The sequence below is a fragment of the Balaenoptera musculus genome, chromosome 17 (genome assembly GCF_009873245.2).
Source record: "Balaenoptera musculus isolate JJ_BM4_2016_0621 chromosome 17, mBalMus1.pri.v3, whole genome shotgun sequence".
Lineage (NCBI taxonomy): Eukaryota > Metazoa > Chordata > Mammalia > Artiodactyla > Balaenopteridae > Balaenoptera > Balaenoptera musculus.
The window spans coordinates 14,971,891-14,999,512 of NC_045801.1; the positions used below are offsets into that span (position 1 = coordinate 14,971,891).

At 39.5% G+C, this 27,622-nt stretch overlaps 1 protein-coding gene across 1 annotated transcript; it reads right to left on the reverse strand.

Annotated features, from left to right (window-relative positions):
- Window positions 1-1,024: 1,024 nt before the first annotated feature.
- Window positions 1,025-26,066, reverse strand: SQLE (squalene epoxidase). The gene is made up of 11 exons (XM_036830294.1): window positions 24,871-26,066; window positions 21,088-21,340; window positions 14,368-14,548; window positions 12,776-12,872; window positions 11,721-11,834; window positions 11,465-11,636; window positions 9,555-9,650; window positions 5,012-5,154; window positions 4,428-4,524; window positions 2,285-2,372; window positions 1,025-1,560 (listed from the first exon to the last, which is right to left on the reverse strand). The coding sequence occupies exons 1-11, from the start codon at window positions 25,159-25,161 to the stop codon at window positions 1,368-1,370; spliced, it is 1,725 nt and encodes a 574-aa protein (XP_036686189.1). The 5' UTR covers window positions 25,162-26,066; the 3' UTR covers window positions 1,025-1,367.
- Between the last annotated feature and the right edge of the window lie 1,556 nt (window positions 26,067-27,622).

Genomic DNA, 27,622 nt, shown 5'->3' on the forward strand with positions numbered 1-27,622 from the left:
CAGAAGGCTTATCAGCCCAGCTTGGTGGAAACCCAGGGAGGAATTTTAAAAGTGAACTGAAAGTTGCCTGGCATGTAAGGAGTTTGGGAGTCTCACCCACCGAAGCTGACACATGAACTCAGCCGGTAAGTCTGTGGCCATCGTACGTCCACTTCGCAAAACTATCTTGCTGTTTCTCATTTGTAATCAGATGCACTGCAGTAACTGCATCAAGTGAGAGCTTTAGTTCTCTGTGAAAATGTCCCCCGCAAAGAAAGCCAGCTGCTAATAAAAAGGCCAGATCTAAGAAAGTGTCTTTTTAACCAGACAATTGAAGTGTACCATTTATCAGAGGGGAATTTCACAAAACCAAGCAAGTGAGTCCACATACACTGTGCTAAAACAAGGCAAAGTGATCTGGCTAGTGAAAAATTTCCTCAACTGAAAAAATTTCAACTTAAAAGTTGAGCAAGAGAAATGTTAATTATAAAAGCTTTATTTTATAAATAAAATTTTAGCCCTGATCATTAGAATCTGAAGTAGTTACTTAAAATTCCCGGTCGTATTTTACTGCTCTTTTAATGGAAGCAATTTACTTTAGTGATATTTGGGGATTTACTTAAGTCTCATGATACCCTTCTGAATGTCCATAATCTCTTCAAATGTACTGTAAACTCAGTAAAGTCTAACTGATTTTAAGGCATTATGCCAGATATTGCAAGTGCTTATTTGTTCATTCACTGTTTCTTGAAATAAGCCTAGCCTGGCTTATTAATGTTACACAGTGGAATTTATATAAAGCCCTCGATTGCCTTTCCATATAAATGTGATATTTTCCAAGAACTCAGAAGAGAACCTTATCCAATTGGATAAGTGAGGAAAGACAGGTGGACAGATGAGGAAAATAAGGTCCAGAGATATTAAGGCAACTTCCCCAACGTCAGGAGTTATTTAACAGAATAGGTTTCCCTCCGCATTTTCCATCCCACTTTGGTTTCTTTTTCATGAAGTTACGTAAAGAAGTCCACAGCACGAGACAAAAAGACATGAGAGTTCGTTCTTCATTTTATTTGCATGTCCCATAATAACTCATCCCAAATACTGAATTCAAAAGACAAACTGCAGTTCCTCAGTGTTAGCACTAATTTATGGTAACAATCATTTCTTTTACATATCTATCTTATTTTACCCTTCATTTGAAATTGCAAATTAAAGTATATATTTACATGTTTATGTACAAATAACTTCAAAAACAAATTAATCCCAATCTTGGTCCAAGAGTTCCCCACTTTAGAAGCGGTATAGTACTGTGCTATGTACATCTCTTCCAAGTCTCTTCAGACTTGGCAAGTTCCCAGTATTCATTCACAGATGGTTCCCCTTTAAGCTTAATGAACCAAGTACTTCATTTCTGAGTAAATTAGAGGAAATATTACAGAACATGCTCTGTACAATACAGCACCGCTACTGAAAATGGCTCGGGGTTTTGTAATCCAAGGTTCTGATTTAAAGCAAAAATATGTGGCATAGGCTGCAACGGCAAAGAAGTGTCCGATTAAAACCAGAGGATTAGGAGACAATCTGTAATAGGAAAGATAAAAAGTATATATACATATATATTAGTAAGACCTGGAAATGAAAGTTGACTCATAAAGAGGTTCCAATTATATATCATCTGTAAAGGTAAACACACACACTCTATATTTTAGGAGACTTTACAAGCTTGTAACTGCCAGCTAAGGGACAAATTAAAATTTTTTTTTTCTTACAAGAAACTACTTAGACTTCACCCCTGTCAGAGAAGCCAGTAACTCCTCTTAGTTTATTAAATTGTATGTTTTGAGCTGTTTTCTTTCACTAATCTTGAGATCTCAGTCTGAAATAGCTGGATGGCCTGGCTTGTTGAGTCTAGATTTTTCAAAAGATAACAGTGTTGACATTAAGATAGCAGATGAGGGAGAAAAATCTTAAAGAATTTCATTTTGCAGACTTTCCAAGAATAATTCTACATATGTCTGCACCATCAGAACTGTTACTGAGTTTCATGAGTCCCAACAAAATTAAATTCTAAATATAAACTTCTATTAATCATGGTTCCCATAGAATCAACCCTGTTTCCTAGAACAAAAATGCAGCACTAAATATTGCCTTTTTTCATTTCTCTGGGCTGCGTTTTGTTTGGGATACTACTGAATGATAAAATGGCAAAAGGCATAAGGGAGAGAGACTTGCAGTCATTCATAAACCCAACTGTCCTAAGAAAACCTGGAACATCCGTTTCCTCTGTGTCATTGAAATAACTTACACAGAAAGCAGCCCAACTGGACCAGCAACACATTCTCCACCAAGTTTGAAATAAAGAAAACACGCTTTTCTTAGTTGATGTAGGGAATCTAAAATAAAAGTTAAAAATTACTCCCGATCAAATTTTCCACACATTTATGTTGGGTATTAATGAAATGTCAGAAAAAATGAATGTGTAACATTTAATTACACCTTACAGATAATTTCTAAAAAATCTAGTTGCATTTCAGCAACCCAAGACTTCCTTTAAATTTCATAAGTAACATTACACATAGTAATTTAAGTGTGAATAAACTTTTTCTGCTAGTAAATAATTACTAAACATGTAGGTCTTAGAGTTATTTAAAAGCTATTTCCTTGGGCTTCCCTGGTGGTGCAGTGGTTGAGAATCTACCTGCCAATGCAGGGGACACGGGTTCGAGCCCTGGTCTGGGAAGATCCCACATGCCACGGAGCAACTAGGCCCGTGAGCCACAACTACTGAGCCTGCGCGTCTGGAGCCTGTGCCCCGCAACAAGAGAGGCCGCGATGGTGAGAGGCCCGCGCACCGCGATGAAGAGTGGTCCCCATTTGCCACAATTAGAGAAAGCCCTCTCAGAGAAACGAAGACCCAACACAGTCATAAATAAATAAATAAATAAATAAAAGAACGTGAATTTCTTTAAAAAAAAAAAGAAACCCTGCGAGAGGGTTTCTAAAAAAAAAGCCCTTTATTTAAAAAAAAAAAAAAAAAAAGCTATTTCCTTGACTGTGTTGTAAATTCATTAAATGATGCAAACTACTTTGTAAACTTTTCTTATAAAAACACAGTTCTAGAAACCAGATCCCCAGTCTCTAAGATGCCTGATCCATATCTCTGAGCAGTAAATTATCAAGTAAAAAGAACAGCTGTGAAGAGTAAATAATAATGCCTTATATGTGTACATTTTTTATACTTTTCGAAATAATTCATTAAACCCTCACAACATAATATAATCAATCAATAACCTTTTTAATAGTACAGAACCAATGTTCTTCTCAAGTATGCCTAGATTGTTCTTTCTTTACAAAAGATGAAAAAGGATACGACAGGTAACCTTTTACTCCAATAAAGCTCATTCCTCCTCCACTATTCCGTAACTTTTTTAATGTTGTTTTGTCGGCAGATTCAAACTCATCATGTAAGAAACTCAAGAGCTTAGAAAAGCTTAGAAAGAAGAGCTTAGAAACACTCCAAATTTAGTTCTTTTCTTGCCCAACCAGCCATTGTAACTTCCATGCTCAACTAGCAAGAGATTTGCTTGGCAAATCACAATAAGTTGTCTTTGCTTTTAGCAAGAATGATGGCTAGAGACGCTGCAGGAAGTACTTGTACTGTATCGTCCTTTGTAATCAGATCACCAAAGTGTGGATCGCTAGGGCCTCAGCCAGGTCATAGAAACAGCTTTGTTGTAAACACCTGAGGTGATGAGATTCAAGTTATATTTATTCTTGAAAACCTAAAGGTCTAGTTTTACTAACCTACCACTCACTAATTTGTACACGGCCATGGTTGGGAGGTGGCACAGATGCCTTTTCCTCCATTTCTGCCACTGTTTCTGCTAAGTCATGTTTTCCTTAATGTAGAGATTGACCATCACCTCATATGGAAACAAAAACAAAAGCGTGGGAATATTTCTGCTTGTGCACTTTAACAGGAGACAAAATCTAGGCTTGATATGAAGCTCATATTCATTTTACAAAATACTACTTTGAAAAGAAATTGAAACTAGTGTTCAGGAAGAAAAAGATTAACAACTATATTGCCTTTTAATTCATGGCCAGAAAGATCTTCCATCACAGTCTCATGCATTTGCATAAGATTTGCATCACAATCTTATGCATCTGATTTGGACCAGAGGGGTGAATGACGACACATTATTGAGGTATTGCTATTAAGGCTGTCTACGGAAGCAACAGCCTTCCACACAAAGTGATGGATACATGATGATTAGAAAAAGTCTTGCTCAAGGGTTGAGTTAAAAAGGACTACCAACTTGGAAGTTAGCAAACTCAGGAAACATTTCTATTTCTGGCCTAATCACTAACTTTTTTGTAATTAAGTTCCCTTCCTGTGCTAAAAATCTGCACTTCAGCAATATTCTTTTAAAAATATCTGCACTTACCATCTGTGGCAGAAAATAATTCATAAAGAGCCTGAGCAAGGATATTCACAACAAAGGAATGAGACGTTTTTCTTGTCCAATAGAATGATTTTTTGGCCTAAAAAGAAAAAAGATCACTTATTATATGGTAAAGGGAAGGAAGGAAGGGAGAGAGGGAGAGAGGGAGGGAGGGAGGGAAGAAGGAAGGAAGGGGAAGGGGGTAGAGGGAAAGAGAAAGAAAGAGCACAGACTAATGTTTATAATCCCCTAAACTGATAGGTATCCTGAGGACTATTGTACAAGTAATTATGCCTTGGTTCAACATTTACACACCCACCAAAAAAAAACATCTCCAGAGCAATGAGTTACATCTCTGAAGCTAAGTGGCCCATGTAATCCAATGTTATATAATATCCAAGTACAGAAATTCTAAAAGATTCATAGGTGACAAGTCAAGTTCTTAATCCTGAACAAGACTGCTTAAGAATCACTTACTAAGGACCAGGCTCCTAGGTACAGACCTCCCCTTCAAAGCCCCATTCCTCTTAGGCCCCAGAAAGAAATCTATTTTGTGACGACATTTTTATCAAAGGATAATATCTTACCTGGAAAACAGCTGCATCATCATAAAGGTCAGGGATACCCTTTAGCAATTTTCTCCATAGTTTTATATCATTAAAAACAACAGTCATTCCTCCTCCAGTAAGAGGATGCCTCATGTTATATGCATCTCCCAAAAGAAGAACACCTATAAAAAGAGAGAAAGTAGATTATGACATCATCCTGGAGCATCCTTTAAGACAAAAAGACTACTCTGTTAATTTATAAACATTTTGAATGTGAGCTAGTAAATGAGAATGTGAAAATACAAGGGACTAAATCATGACTAAAATTTATTCAGGCAAAAATTCAAGAGTTGATTCAATTAATATTTATTGGGTAACTAATATGTGCCAGACCCTGGGGATACAGTGAGAACAAGAACATGGTCCCTGCCCTCAAGAAGCTCACATGTGACCCTAAGATTAAGTCAAACAATGTCAAAATATTTATAAGGCCCCTTCCATGAAAAACAGAACGTACAGGCATCCACGCATAAAAAGCAAGCCTTCCATGAGGGAAAAAAATCGAGAGGTCGTTGACGTTTCACAGTAATATTTGCTGCCAGCATGTTATAGAGAGATGTCTGTATGGTTCTAAGGGAATAGGCAGATATTCCAAAACCATCAGAAGTTAATTTAAGAGAATAAGCCTTGATTGAATCTTAGCTGAAAATTAGGCCCCCTTAAAACAAAACTACAGAAGCAGAAAGCTCCGCACTTTGACTCGAGATGCACCTCCTGACCAAGCTCCTGACTAAGGTTCCCATCAGTTGTCAGCCTGGCAAATGACCTATGACTTAGAGGGACAGTTAAACAAAGCATTTATTTAATTTTGTCTCTGAGAGCAATAGCCAACCATAATAATAGTGGCGACGTGGCAGAATTATGGATAATTTTTTTCTGTAATGTCACAATATACTACATTTATAACTAATTATAGAATACACATATATTTATGAAAAGGTATATTCTAAATATTAATCCAAGTTTTTTATGTATTAGTCTAATACCTTCACTAAAAACCACAAACTATAACCAGCTTTTATTTCTCTTTCTCCATGGAACATTCCCAATCCCACCAACTAGGATATGTTCCCACAGCATGCTGTTTATATCGATTTGGCACTGGCTTTCATTCTGCTTTGCAGTATAGTTTGTTCATATGATTGGTAGTTTATGATGCATGTTTTTCCATAGCAAACGATAGCTGTTTATGTTCAGGAACCACAGTATAGCGACAGCTCCCGTTCACACCTCTCCTCAGGGCTCCACACTCCTGTTTTCAATGGGGCTCCACCCGGCCACTCAAATGACCTCCCAGCCCTTCACACTATGTCCAAAAGTGAACTCACCATCTCTCCACACTTCTCTAAACTTACACACTTTTCCCTGTATTTCCAATGTCAGCAAATAGGTGGCAAAATTATCTAAGCCTGAAACCTGGGACCCATCAAGAGACCTCACTCTTTCTTACCACCATTAATCACTGAGTTTCATGCATTCTTCACCTTAGATGTTACCCAAATCCATTCTTTACCTTCCATTTTTATTGCCACACCTTAGTTCAGGCCTTTCATCATCATTTACATGGAATAATTAAATAGCCTTACTATAGGCTTTAGTCTGAACTTTCCTCCAAACCACCTTCCACAACATATCAGAGTAATATCTTTGAAACAAAACTCTAATCATGCCACTACCTTGTTTAAAACTTTTCAGTGAACTATTAGAACTAATAAATGAGTTCAGCAAGGTTTCAAGATACAAGTTAAATATGCAAACGTCAATTTTTTTCTATACACTAGCAATGAAGAATCTTAAAATGAAAATAAGTCCACTTACAATAGCATGAAAAGGAGTAAAATACTTAGGAATAAATTTAACAAAAGAAATGTGAAACTTACCCTCTGAAAACTACAAAATACTGTTGAAAGAAATAAACTCTTATATTTACAGTCAAATTTTGACAAGACTGCCAAGGCAGTTCAATGAGGAATAGTCTTTTCATCATGTGGGGCTGGTGCAACTGGATATCCACATACAAAAGAAGCTGAACCCCTTCCTCATACCATACATAAAATTTAACTCAAATGAATCAAAACACCTACATGTAAAAGCTAAAGCTATAAAACTCTTAGAAGAAAATATAGGAGTAAATCTTCATGACTTTGGGTTGAGCAAAGACTTTACATATGACATCAAAAGTGACACAAGAGGGGCTTCCCTGGTGGCGCAGTGGTTGAGAACCTGCCTGCCAATGCAGGGGACACGGGTTCGAGCCCCAGTCTGGGAAGATCCCACATGCCACGGAGCAACTGGGCCCGTGAGCCACAACTACTGAGCCTGCGCATCAGGAGCCTGTGCTCCGCAACAAGAGGCCGCAACAGTGAGAGGCCCGCGCACCGCAATGAAGAGTGGCCCCCGCTTGCCACAACTAGAGAAAGCCCTCGCACAGAAACGAAGACCCAACACAGCTAAAAAATTAAATAAATAATAAATAAAAATTAAAAAAAAAAAAGTGACACAAGAAAAAACCAGATAAACTGGACTTCATGAAAATTAAAAACTTCAAAGAACACCATCAAGGAAACCAAAATGACAATCCATGGAATGAGAGAAAAACGTTGCAAATCATATATCTAATAAGGGATTTATATCTAGAATAAAGAATTCTTAGAACTTAATAAATTTTTTTTTAATTTACCCACTTAAAAAATGTACAAAGTCTGAACAGACATTTCTCCAAAGAAGATACACAAATGGCTAATAAGCACATGAAAATACGTTCAACATCATTATCCATCAGAGAAATACAAATCAAAATCACAGTGAGATATCCCCTCACATCTACTAGGATGCTATGAGCAAAAAGACAGATAATAACATGTCAAGGATGTGGAGAAATCGGAACCCTCATACATTGTTAATGGAAATGTAAGATGGGTCAGCCACTTTGGAAAACAGTTTGGTGGTTGCTCAAAGCGTTAAACAGAGTTACCATAAGACCCAGCAATTCAATTCCTAGGTATATACCCAAGAAAAAATGAAAATAAATGTCCACACAACAACTCACACACAGGTATGAACCAAAAGTAGAAACAACCCAAATGTCCATCAGTTGATGAATGGATAGTCAAAATGTAGTACTGACATATCCATACATGGAATATTATTTGGCCATAAAAGCAAATGAAGGACTGATACATGTTACAAAATGGATGAACCTCAAAGAAGCCAGTTACAAAGGATCACATTGTATGATTCCATTTATAGGAAATATCCAGAAGAGGCAAACCTATAGAGACAGAAGGTAAATTAATGGTTGCCTGGGGACTGGGAGGAAATGAGGAGTGACTGCTAATGGGTACAGGGTTTCTTTCTGGTGTGATAAAAATGTTCTAAAACTAATTGTGGTGATGGTTGCATAGACCTATGAATACACTAAAAACTAGTGAACTGTACACTTTAAATGGGTGAACTATATGATTTGTGAATTATATCTCAATAAAGCTATTATAAAAAAGAACTTTTCAATGACTTTCCATCGTCTAAAGGATTAAAACTAAACTTTAAATAAATATCTTACCTTTCTACCACTCTGACACCTATCCTATGCTCCAGCCATAGGAAGCTACTTGAGTTCACTTAAGTGCCACCATTTCTCGGCCATCCTAGCTTTTGCCTACTTAGAAGTCCCTCATCTCTCGGGACCTCCCTGGTGGCACAATGGTTAAGAATCCACCTGCCAGTGCAGGGGACGTGGGTTCAATCCCTGGTCCGGGAAGATCCCACATGCCGCGGAGCAACTAAGCCCGTGTGCCACAACTACTGAGCCTGTGCACCGCAACTACTGAAGCCTGCATGCTCTAGGGCCCACGTGCCGCAACTACTGAGCCCACGTGCTGCAACTACTGAAGCCCGTGCACCTAGAGCCTGTGCTCCACAACAAGAGAAGCCACCGCAGTGAGAAGCCCATGCACCGCAACAAAGAGTAGCTCCCGCTCGCCACAACTAGCGAAAGCCCGCGGGCAGCAATGAAGACCCAACGCAGACAAAAAAAAAAAAGCCCCTCATCTCACTGTCCACCTGATGAGCTCCCACTCACCCTCCGTGCCCCAAGTCCAGCTCTGTTTCCAGAGCAATGTCTTCCCTAATCACCCTTCCCAGTTCACAGGCTCCCCTCCCTGCCTTGTACACCCCACCCCTTTGCAGTGAATCGGGGATACCATGAGTGGGCTTTCATTACAGCATTTATCAGCAGTGTTCTGAAATTATCTGTCTATATCTCTCACTAGAAAACTGCCTTCTCTAGATTAAGGACTGTATTTAATTAACTGTTGTATCTCCAATAACTAGAACAGTGACCTATATGTACTCAATATTAAATAATAGATATAAAACTAATTTTGGTATTACTAATGCATTACTCCACAGTAATCAAGTTTCCGTACCACATGTTACAAACTGTACCACATACATGTCATTTGGAGTAATGAATTTGAATATTTGGAATATCTTTTATAAAATCAGTCCAATAAAATAATACCTTGTTTGTTTACTGGTGAAGAAGGGAGGAAGCTTGCTGGCATCGACCTCAAACGAGAATTCTGAGTGGCTTCTAGGAATGGTTCTTTCAGGTGATCTGCAGTAAAGCCCACCCCACCAAATAAATGGTTTATAACATTCCAATTTCAAGTTATCACATTTTCTTATCAAGAATAAACAAATACCTACTACACATCTGTTATGGTTGTTACATATATCCCTTGCAAAAATTCAAGAACTAATTATTAATAAAATCGTTCATTAAGCACCTAGTTATTCAAGCTAAGGAATTACTAAGGAATCTAAGAGAAAATTAATGTAAATAGATAAACATAGAGCTGGGTAAACCAGAAAACTTGAGGAAAAGTGAAGCAAATCCAGATGAGATGAGACAGGGAGAAAAACCACCCACCTCTCTTCCAAATGTTAAATGCTAGGTATCATATATTTAACACCTAATTTATTGTCACCACCATATTCTATAAGATCAGATGAAATATACCACCAATTCACAAACAGCAGGAGGTATGTACAGTAGAAAAAGGGTAAGATGTATAGAGCACTACCTTTCTGAGCTTTAGTTTCTTCATCTAGAAATGAAACAGCTGGATTAGCTTATCTCTGAGATACTTCCCAGTTTTAAAGTTTTGTGCTTCTACTTGTATAGAAAATAAACTTTCTTTTCATACAATTCGTAATCTGGGAATATAGGAGCAGAATGCCTATGCTGAAACTATTCCTTCCTACAATGAGGAGAATTTCCATAACTTAACTAATATGAGCATAAAACTACACAGGGCAGTCTGCTGCAACTAAGTTTCGGATTGGGGGAATATATAAAAAAAGAATGCTAAAAATATCACATTATGAACTATCCTTTTCCTAAATATGCATAACTCATTCTTTCCATCTGAAAGCTTCAAAAATGGCTTAACTGAGTGAAAATGTATTGAAGTGCTGAAAATGTCATTGTTAAAAATCTAAATTGGTCCATGTATACCTTAATTTCTGTTAATATTCTGTTAATTATTAAATAGAGTGCTTTCACTTAGTTTAAAAAATAACTTTGCTTAATTTAAAAAATAACTTAAAAAACAGAATATTAAAACAAAACGTACTCATACCAAGGATAATGTGCTATTACTATAATCATATCATAACTGGCAAGCAGGGTTTCCCTTCAATTTTATCAATATTCTTAATAATTTGTTTATATTTCTTTCTTACATCTTCCTATTCTCAAAAAATAATAATTTTAATGAGTGTTTTACAAAGATGTCTGAAAGACCCCTATAGCCCTCATGTTCTGAGGGCAGAGATGTATGAGCCAGACAGACCTGCTTTCGACCTTGGCTCTGCCACTTACTAAAGGTTTATATTTGGAGAAGCTAAGTAACCTCTCTGAATCTTAGTTTCCTCATCTGTAAAATGGGGATCATGATAATGCCTGCCTCATAGGGTAGTTGTGTAGACATTCAATTATGTTAGTAAAACACCCCTTATATGGTAGACATTCAATATATGGTAGCTATCATTTCTACGAAAACCAAGCACAAGAAGTAATTAAGTATAAGAGCTATTTCAAGAATTCACATACCTAGACTGCTATCCAGATTACCTTAAAAAATACCATATATGCCACTATTAATGATTATTCAGAAAACTATAATTATTACTAAGAAAAAATACATTGAAACTATTTTTTTTACTTGGAGATTTTTTTTTTATGTGCTAGTTTAAATAGTTCATTCAGCTCCAGTGTAGCTGACTGACTGGATGAATTTTTCACCTGCCATCCTTATCTTTGGCCTAATTTAGACAAAGCTTCAGTGAGAACTGGAAATGAAGGGCCTTTTGTGAGACTTGCTTGCAGACAGTAGATTACAATAGCAGTGAAATACTATTTCTTACCAGGTAATTGTGGGTAAATGTTTTCAGTCATGTATTCTCTTAAATTCCTTGGCATTTCTCCTCGGATGTCAACAAGTACTCGAGTTTCATTAGGTGAAATCTGGTAGATGAGAACTGGACTCGGATTAGCTAAAATAAGTTCAGCATGATTTGCTTTAAACTGTGGTGCATTCTAGAAAAATAAATAAATAAAATATTTTAATAATTTTCAAGTTTCAAGTTGCTTTTATTTCCTACAATTGCATTCCTATGGTACCTTCATAAGGAAGCCAACAAAATGTGAAGAAACGGAAACTTTATTGGCAATCAGGTTTTTCCTGAACTTGGAAAAAAGTCCATCTGCAACAACGGTCAATGGAGCATGGAGTTCCTACAACAAAAACAAAGAATACTCAGCTAAATGGTTAGAAATACACAGTGAAAAGGACATTCTTTTAAAAGGTACATGAACAAATTTAAATACATTATGGGGCATTACAGAGTATTTGAAGATAATGCTATTGAAGGAGCTGTTACATGGGCTGAAGGTAATGCACAACCAATCTTTAGAGACCCTTCCCCTTGAGTCCCTGAGGATCACCTTCCTCCAAAGCCCTACAATCCAAACCATCTGGGATTAAGCTACTTTCATGGACACTGGGGGAAACTGCTACAAAGCAAGCACAGCCCATAGAGGACTGAATCTCATTACAAATTCCAAGGACAAACCACATTCTTTTATTCTAGAATTTTCTAACTTCACATAGAGCTTTCAGTTAGTGGCTAGGGCTTAGAAGAATTTTTGTACACATGGATGTATGTATTTATATTATCTTGTAATTGCCCCCATTAGAGTATAATTCCTAGGACGTGGTTACCCTATGGAGCAGCCGGGAAGAATCAACAGATAAGCCTTTGACTTTCTCTTCTTTACTAAACCAACAGGAGCAAACTATTTTATTCTGCTATTTCCCCAGACATTCTCTTACTTTTTGCCTTTCTTACTTAAACAATAGTTTATTTTATTCTAATTATTTCTTTTATGCTGAATCCTTCCTTTTTGCATCTTCCAGTTCCCCTCTGCTTCTCTCCTAGGGTACATTTCTCATTTCAGTTTTTAATACAGTTAAAATCATGGTGTTTGTTTCTGAAGTTATTTGAACAGCATTCTGAAGTGCTCTAAAGAACAATGTGTTCAATTTGGTGCAGAGGGCTTAGAGAGATCTTGGTCCCTTTGATGAATAATAAATTGGTGAGCCTACTTTTTTAAAGGAGTAGGAGAAAAAGAAAATAAAAATCTCTTAGGAAGAGCTAATATTTGATATATCTCACCTTGATGTCTCCAGTCTCCTTATCCCGGTACTGAACTCCCATCACAGCATCATCTTCTTCTAGTAACTGCAGCACAGTGCCCTCAATAAACTTTGTGCTAAAAGATAAATAAACAAATTCTCTGGTAGCACAACTGAACAATTTAAATAAGGAATGAAAAATTCCCTTTTCTTTATCTCCAGTTTACCCATGTAATATGGACACACATGTACATAGAAAAAGGTCTGGAATGACGAAAAGCAAAGAGATCATTAATGGATTTTAGAACTGGTGTGGTTTTAATTTTCTGATTTCTTTCTTTTTTTTGTTTAATTTATTTTAATTTTGGCTGTGTTGGGTCTTCGTTGCTGTGCATGGGCTTTCTGTAGTTGCGGCGAGCGGGGGCTACTCTTGGTTGCGGTGCGTGGGCTTCTCACTGCGGTGGCTTCTCACTGCGGTGGCTTCTCGTTGCTGAGCACGGGCTCTAGGCGTGCGGGCTTCAGTATTTGTGGTACGCAGGCTCAGTAGCTGTGGCGCACGGGCTTAGTTGCTCCGTGGCATGTGGGATCTTCCCAGACCAGGGCTTGAATCCGTGTCCCCTGCATTGGCAGGCGGATTCTTAACCACTGTGCCACCAGGGAAGCCCTTAATTTTCTAATTTCTTAAAATGGAATACATATTACTAATGTAATGATATTTTTAAAAGCATTTTAAAAAGTAACAGGTTTTATCTCATTCATTAAAAAATAAAATACATGCAGAAAAATTTTACATACCCACACAAATTCATACACGGAATTGGAATTTATCTACCAAATTATTCAGAATAGTTACTTCTAGTTAGAAGGATCATGGATAATTTTCACAATGTTCTTTATATTTTTGAGTATTTTTCCATTTTTCTACAATGAACATATTCTACTTCCATAGATATCAAATTCATTCAGTTCTAAGAATAATCCACTCAGTTCACTTGCTTTGTCAACACTTAAGCCTTTGCCAATGACATGAGGGTTCTCATGTTTAAAACGTAAACCTCAATTATAATGCATAGGGCTAGAGACAAATATAAGTTAATAATTAAGAGGAGAAGCCCTTTAAGAATTGTGAATCATTATACTATACACCTGTAACTTACATAATATTGTACATCAACTATAACTCAATAAAAAGAGAGAGAGAAGCAGCCAGTTCTGTCAGTCTAGGTCCTTAATATGAATGGAACAGGGATCTTCTCTTGAAGTTCTCTAACCTGACTTTTAATAAAAAGTACCATAACCACAAACCCCAACTCCCAAATGGGCACATATGAACTTAAACCTTAATTACAACAACCATACCCTCTAAATTCCAACCACATAAAAGATCACATATATTTAGTCAAAGGAAAATTCTCAATAGTTCTATGTCATTCAAAGGAAAGTTATCTATATGATATTCTTACCAAAGGCATTGAAGAGCTAACATTCTTCTAACTTATGGTTTATTTTAATATAATAGCTATGTTCTAACCCATACCCAAACACTTATGAAAATGTATAAAATAGTATTTGTACGAAGGCCAAGTTTAAATGTGTTTCTTTAACATCATGTATTTGAAGCTGTAGTCTTACTTGGGCTCTGCCATAGCTGCTTTCCGGAGACTCATGATGAACCTTCCATGATGGAAAGCTCTTCCACTCTGCACATGACTGTTTTCTGACAGAGGGAAAGGAATCTGAACCTCTGATTTGCTCTCCTGATCATGAATTATGTAGCCATTTACAACCTGGGCATCAATACCTTCCACTGTATCTGCAAAACAATTCAGGTCAAAAAAATCAATTTTGTAATATGCCCAGAGTTACACCAGGCACCAAGAGGACATGGACCATTGAAAATGAGTTTCTGTGTTCATAAAGCTATGATACCATTTGGAGAACTGGACATTAATATAACTATTTCAGAAATCTTAATGTTTCTGGAAGACAAGGCTTAGCAAATTCGTAATATCACAAAAGGTAAATATTTACATATAAAATTTACTCATTAAAATTCATAGGAAAAATATTAAGACCCTAACAATAATGGGCAAAAGTGTATAGATGATTCACACTAAGTAGTACAGAAACATTGAACGTATCAGGAAAAATGTTCAAAACTTGATTTAAAAAAATCAATGAAATAAAACTGAAACAATAAGACACCAAATCTCTCAAAATTGCTAGTGAGATAAAGATAAAATGGATAAATTTATATATTACTGGTCATATTATAAAGTAATAACATTTTAGAAAATAAGAACAGCAATAATTATCAAGAACCACGAAGAAGTTAGCATCCTAATTTTAGTCTTGTAATTCATCTAAGATATTCATCCTAAAGATATAATTCATATTTTTAATAATTATTAAAGGTGTATACAAAAACAGGTTCACTACAGTGTTACCTCTAATAAGAATAACTGTAAATAACCTAAATATGAATCTAAGTTAGGTAAAGTATATTATTAAGTATGAACCGAGAAATTACTATGTACAGGCTTAAAATTATGATAAAGAATGGTTAACAGTATTGGAAATACGTTTCTGTGAAAAAGTGGACTTTAGCATGTATATTAGTCACATAATATATATTTAAATACATTAAAATATATTAGGGATTAAGTACATTAAAATAACTTCATTTCTGATGATAGGAAAACTTTATAATAAACAATTTTTATCACATATCTATGCTAAGATCAAAATAAATAGTTTCTGATATGCTTTTTAGTCACACTTAAAGTCCAGTCAGGGACAAGCTGGATGAATACTTGTCACACATCTGACCTAGGACCAAAGTAAGTTAGTTTTTTGGTATGGTTTCTAAATTATTCCAGTTAAAATTCATTCAGAGAAAAGTACACATATATCCTAAAAGCTGCCAATTAGCAGTGTATTCACTTTGGATCTCTTTGCCAGTCTTTACTGACCTAAATGTTTAAAGCCCATCTAGTATTTCTACTTTTGTTTTGTCAGCTACTGAGATAGCTTGTTTTTCTTAAGCCATAATTATATTATGGAAGAACTTTAAATGCTAAAACAGTCCAATTTAGAACACAACAGACAATGTGAAAAGTATATAGACGATGTGAAAAGCATATAGTAGCACAGTAAAATTTTTCCTCAGGTAAATTATCCTAAGTCAAGTATATAAATAAGGTCTAATTTAAGATTTCTTGAAAAATCTTTCTTTCTACTTTATTGATGAAATCGAATATGACAGACTTTGGCACTTTTACTTTCTTAAGCAGGCAGGAAGATGGCACCCTAAACCTTAATGAAATGCAGGCTTCACAAATACTAGTTAATAACTTTGAAGACAGTGATGGGACTTAGAGCTGTCACTAACTATTAACCATATAGCTCCAATATTAGACTACTACTATCAACATATCAGATAAACTGGCATGGAAAACTCTTCCACATTGAAAAATGCAGAATTGCTTTCTATAAAAAGGCAAGCTAAAAAACAAAACCAACAAAAAAACTGCATATGCTAAAAATGAAAAGCAACTTCAAAGTCAAACCAGTGAGCAAGTTTTAAAGGCAACAGCATAAGGGTATCAGAACCACAAGCCTAAAAGGCTGGAGTTATAAGGGCCACTCCTGGATAGGAGGTAGGGGCCCCCACGTGCAATGGACGTTGGAACTTGGCACCATACGTAAATTTCTTGTCAATACGACAGAGACCAGAAAAACTCAATTCAACGCCCTGAGACATGGCATGGAAGTAAGCCATCTACCATAGGCCATGGGTGGAGTCATCCATAAGAAAAACAATCATAACTTTGTACCATGACCTGGTGTGAAGTCTGAACCTCAAAATGAGTATACAGTGCATAATAAAATAGGTATCGCTTATGGAAGTCCAAATATAAATATCAGAATCAAGGAATAAATATAACAAAACACAAACAAGATTTATGACATTTTATTTAAATACACTCAAGACCTAACTGAATGGACAGTATACCACATTCATGGATAGGAAGTCCAAGACAATTTTTCTAAACCTGAGCTAGACATTTAGTGCTATTTCAGTCATAATCTTGACAGGGTTTGTTTTCATGGGAATTGAAACCTGATTCTAAATTTTATATATAGAAAAGCAAAAAGGCCAAGAAAAGTCAAGATAATCCTAAAGAAAGTGAGGTGAGGAGGAGGTTCCCCACTGGATAATGAGACTTATTATAAAGTTATAGCATTTAAATTATAATGTATTCATTTGAAGAGTTCTAGATATTAAGCTTAAGCCAAAGGGCAATCAATTCACTTATTAAAAACCCACACACCAGGATGGGTCAGTCGGTATTATATTAAAAGTCTACACTCCAAAAAGTAACTATTTCAAGGGCTTCTATTATCCATAGCTCATCACACCTGAGGGGGAACTGACAGCATAATGAATGTTAAAAAGGACTCTTGCTATGATATTAAAGGTATGCATGATGTGTGGACTGGCTAAAATACCTCAGTGGCTCCCCTCCCTCTTGCATGGCTCTCCTCACCCTTACATGAACTACCTATAAGAACCCATTGAGGTTTGTTGCCACAACCTTGGACATATCCCCTGAGGCTAGATTTCTAAATGATTCTATATCCAGTCATTAGTCTGAGGGCATTTCCAGTTGCCTGATGTTCAACCATAAAGGTAACAAAATCCTGTCTCAGGATACTGTCACATCTGCCTCAAGTGACCCTCTCATGGAGGGTGATGGTTAGGAAACTTAAAAGGACAGAGGCGGACCTCCCTTCTTCACAATGCACTCTCTCCACGTGGGTCCAGAGCCCTGCAGTCTTTTGCTTGTCCTCCTCATCTGCTCCTTCTCGGTCCTCTTTTTTGGCTCCTGCTCACCTCACTGACCCCAGGGGTCGTCCTGGACCTCTTCCGGGCAATGTTGTCTCGTCTCATTTAAATACCATGACTCCTCTCTTTCTCTCATCCCTCACATCTGATCCATCAGCCGGTCCTACTGACTCTTCCTTCCAAACATCAATATATTCCCAGAATGTGGCCACTTCCCCCACCTCTACGGCTACGACCCTGGTCCAAGCCAACAACTCTCACTGATTCTGCAATAATCCTCTAACAGGTCTCCCTGCTTCTGACTTGCCACTTTATGATCTACTCTTCTGTCTACACAATAACAAGAATATTTTAAAATAATATTTCTAATCATACTTCTAAAATGTGAAGTCTAATAACTCCTCTTCTTAATATTCTCCAGTGGCTTCCCTTTGGAGTAAAAGCCAAATCCATATAGTGGGCCACAATGGAATCCAGCCCCCATTGCCCATCTGACCTTTTCTCTATAACTCACACCACTCAAGTCAACACGATTCTCCTTCCTCGCTCTTCAAAGAGGCCAGGCTCACTCCTCCCACTAGGCTTTTCCCCTTGATTCTCTCTCTGCCTGGAGAGAGAGTCCTTTCCTCCAGATAGCCCTAGGGCTACTCCTTCACCACCTTCAGTCCTTTACTCAAATGTCATCTTCTCAGCGAGGCTTTCCCTTCTCCCACTTCATTATTTAAAAATTACACACCACCCTCAACTCCCTATCTCCCTTTTCTGATTCTTCTCTAAAGCCCTTATAACCATAACATATACTCTAATTTTTATTTATTCATCTTTTATCACCACCCTCTACACTAGCAACTAGAATGTATGCTCTATGAGGGCTGGAATCTTTGTTTTGTTCACTACTGTAGCCTCAGCACCCAGAACAGTACTTACAATACGGCCAATGCTTAATAAATATTTGTTAAATGAAGGAATGAATGTAACCCCTTTAGTCGCCTCCCTCTCAACTTTATCTTCTCTGTCACCACACAAACATGCTCTATCTAGTATCAGAATACCCCTCCTTTGGGGACTTCCCTGGTGGCACAGTGGCTAAGAATCCGCCTGCCAGTGCAGGGGACACAGGTTCGCGCCCTGGTCCAGGAAGATCCCACATGCCACGGAGCAACTAAGCCCATGCGCCACAACTACTGAGCCTGTGCTCTCGAGCCCGAGAGCCACAATACTGAGCCCACACACCACAACTACTGAAGCCCATGCGCCTAGAGCCCGTGCTCTGCAACAAGAGAAGCCACCACAACAAGAAGCCCACGCACCACAACAAAGACCCAATGCAGCCAAAAATAAATAAATAAATTTATTAAAAAAAAAAAAAAAACACCCTCCTTTATCCTCACATCTGCATCTCACCTCTGCCATTTCTGTTTTCTGTTAGAGAAAAACTCCTCGAGAGTAGTTTTCTAGTCTCAAATTTTTTAATCTCCCACTCACTTCAGTCCAGGTTTCGTCTACACAACTCCACTGAAACATCGTCAATGTCACAAGCAACCTCCAAATGGCCAAATCCAATGGCCCTTTCTCTACCTGAGGGTCATCTTACCTGACCCTTCATTAGCAAACCATGACATGGCTCCTTTCCTTTCCTGATACGTACCCGTCCCCTCCAGCTAGAAACATTTTCCTCTCTTGGATTAAGGACACCAAACTCTCCTGGCTCTTTTCTGCCATTCTGCCGGCTCCTGCTCAGTCTCCCTGGCAAGCTCATCTTCTTTTGCCCAATCTCTAAACATCAGTTTCCCAGGACTTGGTTTATTCTGTCTTCTCTTTTCTCCCTGCACACTCTCCTGAGCTGGTCTCCATCACTGCTGTGGCTTTTAAGTGTTACCAATATGCTGACATCTCTGAAATGTCTACTCCAGCCAGCTCAAATCACTCACTCCTCTGCACTCGAGATTCATATATTCAACTTAACATCTCCACTTGGATATCTCAACAGGTCTCCCAACTTCCTCCCAGGGCCTGTTCCTCTCTAGGTCTTCTTATCAGCAAACAGCACCGCCATCTACCAGTTGTTCAAATCAAAACCTAGGAATCATTTTTTAACACCCCCTCTCTCATACCTCACATCAATCCTTTAGTAAGTCATGCCATTCCTGCCTCTTAATTTGGTCATGAATCTGTCCACTTCTCTTTACATCCTCTCTACCATACTAGTCCAAACACCATCATCTGTCATTCGGACTTAGCAATGAGCTCCCACTAGACTCCTTGAGTTGACTCTTGCTACCCCACCACCACAGTCTTGGAGGCTATTCACCACACCATATCCACACATTCTTTTAAAACAGCATTCTACAAACTGCAGGATGTGACTCAATGGTAAATTGTGAAATGACTTTCGAGCTGTGAATTGTATACTTGGGTAAAATCATGACAAGTATTTAAAAAGTAAAATTGCAGTCAGATTTAGGTATGTTTGTAGGTACTGAGTCAGGATATAAGATGTGTTTGTCATTGTGAGTAGCTGTCAGAGGTCTGAAGCCTTTATAGAGGCGTGAACAGGATCCTGTCATAGTCCTGCTCCGCCGCCTTCAAAGCCCTGCATGATCCGGCAGCTGCCTACCTCTCCAACCTTAATCTCAAGCCACTCTCCTTTCCCCATTACCCAGTACTTTCTGGCTACACTGGTCTCCTTTTCAGTTCATTGAACAAAATAGCAAACATTTACATAGTGCTTCCTACACACCAGGAACTGTTCTGAATGCTTTGTCTTTATGAATTCAATTAATCCTCTTAAACTATGAGACAAGGACTCTTTTAAGTGTGCCAGTTTTACAGATGAGGAAACTAATACACAGGAGGTTAAGTAACTTAGCCAAGATCACACAGCTTTTTATGTACCTGAGGTGGTAGTCAAACCCAGGCAATCTAGTGCCAGAATCAATGCTGGTAATTACTACAACATACTGCCTACCCTACATGCCAAGCAAGCTCTTTCTCAATTCACAGCCTGGGCCTATATTTTATACTTTGATTCCCAAGAGTAGATAGCTGATCTGTCTTGTTCACTAGTATAGCCTTGGCACCCAGTACAGCACCTCATACAAAGCATACAGCAAATGTAAGTATTTCCTAAATGAGTAGTATTTAAAAAGCACTGGGTTAATGGATGAATGATGCTTTAAAAAAAGGTTCTATAACAGGTACACCATATGCACTCTACAAATGATAGTTCCCTTCACCTTTCACTAAATTTCATGCCCTCATTCTGGTTTTCCAGTCTTCAATTTTGACCATTACAATTTTTTAGCCACTTCATTTATCTCACTAAGGCTACTTCATATCTCCTCATGTTTATTTTCTCCTTTGCTCTCATTTTCATGCAAATTTGTTGCTAAATGAATAGAGTAACTTTTATACATGAAAATAAAATGGAATACCTTTTTACCAGTCATAGCAAAGAGTGCCTGCTTATGCCACATAACTCCTAAAAATCACTATGAACCTACCTTCAAGACCCAGGTCTTTAAGGACATGATAACCACCTGGCTGCAGAAATTCTCCAAGTATCCTGTCGGGCTCTTTTAAATCTCTCTCAATTACTGTCACCTTTCTTCCATCTCTGGAAAGCACTGCCGCCAAAGCAGAGCCGAGTACACCAGATCCCACGATGATAATTTCTGGATCATTTTGAGAAGATATCAACGTAGAGGCAGTTGCTCCTATTAAGGTTGTTTCTGAAATACTGGTTCCTTTTTTGCACTGTTTTTTTAAAAAAAAGTGAATTATGTAGCCACATTTGTTATCTTTAAATCATACTACTACTATATAGACACACTGGACATCTGCATCTTAAGTAAAAACTATACCCTAAACATTATCAAACCAAATGAACTGTTACATTTTTAAATCCCGATCATATATAAAAAACAATGATATCAAAATGTTGGTTAAACAAAAACATATAGTAATATCCCAATAAAATTAAATTATATTCCATCATTCAAACATATTTAGAAAATGCTGTCACATATTTATAAATCCATAATAGGCCAAATATAAAAAATGTTTACAAGGGGCTTCAAAGACTTACAGGGAAAATTCTATCATTAATTATTCAATGCTTCAAATATATACTGAGCATCTACCAGATGCAAATCATGTACAACTTTTTTTAAAATTAATTAATTTATTTATTTTATTTTATTTTTGGCTGAGTTGGGTCTTCATTGCTGCACGCAGGCTTTCTCTAGCTGTGGCGAGTGGGGCTACTCTTCGTTGAGGTGCGCGGGCTTCTCATTGCGGTGGTTTCTCTTGTTGCGGAGCACAGGCTCTAGGCACGCAGGCTTCAGTAGTTGTGGCACACGGGCTCAGTAGTTGTGGCTCGCAGGCTCTAGAGCGCAGGCTCAGTAGTTGTGGCGCACGGGCTTAGTTGCTCCGTGGCATGTGGGATATTCCCGGGCCAGGGCTCAAACCCGTGTCCCGTTGGCAGGTGGATTCTTAACCACTGTGCTACCAGGGAAGTCTCATGCACAATTTCTGATATGACTTCATGTTGCAAATTATTCAGCACCCTGTAGATATTTCAACTATTCATATTTATTTTCTCCCTCTGGGTTTTCATCTGAAAAATCTACCTTAATCTAAAATCACTTTTATATAACAAAAAACTGTCAAATCCTGGCTATTGATCTATTAATTGAGACTATTTAACTTAAAATTCCAAGAGAATAACTCATTCTGTCCCTTGGGATTCGACCTGTTCACAATTTTAGTCCTTACATATAAGAATATATTTAATTTACCTCCCTTTTCCCCTATCCTGATACTCTTAAGAGAGCCTAGTCAAACAAGTGGCCCTCCAGTTTAGGAATAAGGACAAACATTAAACCTATCACTCATTGGGCTGACAGTAAAAACCTTAACTTTGATTATAAGAAGATGAAAAAGGCCTGTTTTGAGAGATTTATGCCCACTGAGCATAACAGTGCCTATTACTTTTTTTTTTTAATGAATAACTCAATATTGTTTGTTTCTTTTGTTTTGATTTTAGCCGTGTGTGCTGCGCGGCATGTGTGATCTTAGTTCCTGCACCAGGGATTGAACCCTCGTCCCCTACATTGGAAGCACAGAGTCTTAACCACTGGACCGCCAGGGTAGTACCAATTCAATACTGTAATAAGTACTTTTTCTTGGTATGTGGATTCACAAATATGAATACATTTCAGATACAGAGTTGCAAGGAACCATCTTCCTTGAGTTCTCTGACCTTATCGATTAAGACTAAAAGCCATTTTGACAGGGTTTTAATGCCATTTTGACAGGGTTTTAATAAAAAAGGAAGGAGATAAAACCTAAAATCCTTTAGAATTTTAATTCTCTGTGATTCTAATATTCATTCAGCTTCTATAATGGACTGGGGCCTTCCTGTCCATTCTATTTTTTTATAATTTCTCTCAGAGAAATTATCTTTTCACGATAGAGTCGACTCTTACTCTCAGTATTTCTTAACGGCCAGAGCAACTGTCTATATTTAAATTACTGTTCTGAGAGCAAGAAAAGCCCCTTTTGTCATCTTACCCATTTGTTATTAGTTTTTCTTCCTAAATTTTCCCTGTTAAACACACACACACACACACACAATCCTGGAAGGGGAACTCTGGAGAAAGTTACGCCTTTCAGAGCCTGGTCAGTAGATTCGTAGTTCCCACTAATGGGAACTTAGTACTCATTACAGTCTACCAACTCCCAGGTATTTAGGAAATAAGCAGAAAGCCGGAGGTATTCACAAAGTGGAACCAACAGTGACTGCTGGTAATCCAATTTCCTACCCCCAAATTTCTCTACGGTATGACAACATTCCAGCCACCTGGACCAGTGCTCAGTGACCTTGAGGGACATTATCTCAGACAAAGATACCAAAGACGTCAATTTGAGGATTAAAGATTCCCTCTCCCTCCCCTCCCATTCCTCCAACCCACACCCACCCTATCACTGAATTCAGCACCACTCCAAAGGTTCCTAACAGACGGAGACTACCTTTAGACTAATGTTAATAGCTACTATTTATCACGGTTATGAACCAGGCATTTTGCAAACATTAAATCATTCAATTCGCTAACTACCAGCCAGGTTAGTGCTGTTCCCACCTAAAAGAGGCAACGGATCCTTACAGAAACTAAGCAATTTGCCAAAGGTCTCACAGTCAGCAGTGGTGAAGCAAAACTCCTAAACCGAGCCCCCACCTCTTCTGCAAACCGTGCTGATCTGTACTGCAGATACAGGAAAATGATGGGGATCCAGAACCCTCAAAGAGTGAATTATTTTGTAGGCCACACACCCTAACGTCAAGTCACTGTCGTCCCTTACTTGGCCTACTGCTGGAGTCTCTTACCCCACATCCCTGCTTCCACTCTTATACTCCTACAATCCATCCTCCACACAGAAACTGGAATGTGCTTCTTAAAAGGTAAAAATCAAATAGCATTACTTCCATACTTAGAATCCTCCAGTGCTCTTGGGAAAAAGTATAAACACCCAAGGGCAACAAGCCCGAAATGTTCTGGCCTCGACAACCTTTCCCCCCTCATCTCCCACCACTGCCCTCCTCTGCTGTCTTTGCAGGGATCATCATAACTTCACGTGTATTTGAAGACCCACCTTTGATTTAGGAACATGGCTGAACTGCACACACTAATTAGTCTCTTGATTTAGGACCTTGATTTACTGAAGGCTCCGCCGACATGGGGAGAGCAGGGTGTTTTGCCCAAGACTTTAAAACACTGAGCATTTTACTCTGCCAGCTCTTCCGACTGTTCTGTGACTTTCCCCAGGCAGCTGTCCCTTCTTATAAGCCTCAGACTTAACCTGCAGCGGGTTTCTTTCTTCCCAGGTTCAAACATAATCCTTACCAAAGGATTTAAATTTAAAAAAAAATTTTTTTCCATCACAGATGGTGATTCTGTCCTAGTGATGCAAACATTTCAACTTTCATAATCAAATCAACATCCATAATCAAACCAATTTTATTTAGCATTGGCACCACCAACACTAAATGAAACAAAGGTTTTTCAATCATTCCTAAGAGCCTCAAGGATTTAGCCAAGGAACAGTCAAGAGCTTTTAAAACAAACAAACAAACAAAAAAAAAAACCAGCTATATGAGAATTCCTACCACAGTATCTAACCTGCAGCCTCTCGCCCTTTAAATTAGAATATTTACATTTGAGTAACCCCAGTCCGAATTTTAATATAAGACACTCATTCATTTGCCCACTTTGAATTCAACCTACCCTCCTAGACCCGAGCTGCTCTTTATTTTCTGATCCAGGGGGGGATTTAGCCCAGAAGAAGCCAATGAAAGGCAAGGCTGAGAGAATATCCGAGAAGACCGCGAACTGGGAGCCGCTCTGGCGGCGCCCGAGGAGGGCCCCGTTCCGGTAGCGACAGCGATAGGACAGCACCAGCCCCAGCGACAGGAACACCAGCACGCACAGCAAGAGCTCCTTGTTGGCCAGAGAGACGAAGTCTCCGCATTTCTTATAAAAATAGGTGAAAGTGGCAATGCCAAGAAAAGTCCACATGGTTTAAAGGTTTCTTCGGTGACACGGGGTCAATGTTCAGATCCGATCTTTTCTGGTAGGGTTTTGGTGTTTAGATGTTCTCCCCAAAATGTGTTGCCAAAAGTAGCACGGGGGACCGGCCAAAGTCCAGTAAACACCGTCACAGGATTACAATTCAAATCGGACTAATTTACAAAATCATATAAAGTTAGTATAAAAGTATCAGAAGAGGGGAACGTTCTCCAGGATTTAAAAAACAGTATTTAAAAATTTCCTGCTCCAACAGCTCCCGACCAGACTCTCCCCTTTCAAGCAATCCATGTATTTCCCACCCACCCCCCCTTTTTTCTTGGTAAGGCGAGGAGGGTCCTGGGGGCTATTCCGGATGATGTTTTAAATTTTGTTGCTGGCTCGTCGTGCAGTAAAATTGCTCTTCTCTCTCACCAGCAGCAGGTGCCCTTTCAGAAGAGGAACAGGGGGAGAAACATCAAAGAAATATCTCGCGCTGGGAAAAACGCGGCTTCGCCTCGTCCGACAGCGATGGCCCAGCCGGGTCGGAAAGCGCAAGGGCTGCGGCGGTGAGGAGTGAGCTTCCTCTCTCGCCGGGGCCGCCTTCGCCCACCAAAGATGGCCTCGGACTGGAGACTGCGGCTCTAGGGCAGGGAAGCGCAGCCCCTACCTCGAGACCTCCACCTCACCGCGGCTCCCGAGGAACCAGCCCCCGAACCTTCCAGCTGCTGCACGGCAGTTTCCACAGCGCTACCCTTAGAGGGCAGAGGCGGCGGCGGCGGCGGCGGGAGCTCCCGACCGACTCCTCAGCAGCATCCCTCGCGGGCGGCGGCAGCCTTCCAGCGCGGCGCTCCGGCAGTAACCAGAGTAACCGCCGGGAGCCCTAGTTGATGGCCAGGCCCCGTGCGCCTCCGCGGAGGATGGGCTAGGCCTGGGCCAGGGACCAGAGGACGGGGCCCCGCCCACCGTCACCGCCCTCCGCCTCCGCCAACCAATGACGGCGCGCACCGCGCCGTAGGCCGAGATGGCGCTATGCCGTGTTTGGCCAATCGTAGGCGGCGCGGCCCGCGAGGTGCCGCCCAGAGAGGAGCTGGGACGAGGTTGCGTGGAGTGGGGTGGGGGCGTGGGGATGGGGGCCCGCCGCCCGTTGGGCGGATGGGAAGACATTGGCTGGTTCGAGAGGGAGTGTGGCTGGAGGGGGTCATGCCCTGAGTGCCGCGGTCCCAGCCGCTGGGATTCTACCCGGAGAGAGGTGGAGCTGGTTCCAAGGAAACCCCGCCATAGATCCGCCGCCTAATGTCGGAAGGTCTCCATTCATCCGGCGAGCATTTGTGGAACGCTTACTACGTGCCAGGCCCAGGTGTCACAGAGAGGAATCAGACACAGGCTTTCTGTCCTGTGCCTACTGTGTGCTGGGAGGCGGTAGAAACAGCTACAGGTGCATGGAGAACGTGATGTTCACAGCTGAATCTGGAAGGAGTAGGCAGGCGTTTGCTGGAGGAAGAAAGGAGAGGATATGCCAGGTGTTCCCTTCCTTCACCCCAAATTGTGAGGCAGCTGTGCACTTCTCACTGTACTCAGGCTGAGGATACACTGTGCGCGTAGCCCTTGTTCTCTCAAGATCAGAAACAGGGAGGAGGGTGCGGGGCAAAGAAGTAAAATACTAGAGATGTGTCATAAGTGCCCTGAGAAAGTGGGTGGGCAGGGAACCATGGAAACGGGAAGCAGTCCTTCACTCGGCCTGGAGTGAATCAAGCAAGGCCACCAGGCAAGTTACATGAATTGTTTCCAGGACAAGCATTCTGGAGGGAACAATAAAATCTACAAGATTCGCAGGGTGAGAGATGGCCCTTGTAATGAAAAAATGAAACTTCCTAGAATTTACTGAGGCCTTTGCTCACCTTATTGTAACCCTGGACTGCCTATTTTAAACCCTAAGATTTATGTACAAATCCTTTGTGCCATTTGGAGCACGGCTGAATTGTCACCTCTTCTACCAAGTCTCCATTGATCCTCACCAGGTCACATAATAGTTTATTCATACCTTATCATCCCAATCTCTGACTATACACTTACGGTTATTACCCCACTAGTTCCTATGTTCCTTGAGAGAAGGAGGATCTGTGTCTGATAAATCAGGATCACCCACAGCACCTAGCACAGTATTTTGCATTTAATTTATCATCCATAAAAATGAATGAATGATGAATGTCAGTGGTGTAGTAGGAAGGCCAGGTGACTAGTATCAGGAGACCTAGATTCTGGCTGCCACTAACCAGCTTTGTGACCTTGGACAAGTCAAATCAGTCAACCTCTGAAGGGAGAGGGCAAGGTCTTCATGAAATCTAAAGTTCCTTGCAGTTGACTAAGTTTATGTAAGTGTAGTACTTATCATTTTTTACCCCAAATATTATGTTTTATCTGCTAATGAAATAATTATGTGTCAAAACGCTTTCAAGGCATCATTTGACAC

What these genes read in the sequence shown, in the direction of transcription:
- SQLE (XM_036830294.1), bottom strand. Translation starts at nt 25,161, where the DNA reads ATGTGGACTTTTCTTGGCATTGCCACTTTCACCTATTTTTATAAGAAA. An exon ending in TAAAGACCTGGGTCTTGAAG is followed by an intron (nt 14,549 to 21,087) that starts GTAGGTTCATAG and finishes ATTGTTTTGCAG; the next exon opens with ATACAGTGGAAGGTATTGAT. An exon ending in TTGTTGGCTTCCTTATGAAG is followed by an intron (nt 11,637 to 11,720) that starts GTACCATAGGAA and finishes TTATTTTTCTAG; the next exon opens with AATGCACCACAGTTTAAAGC.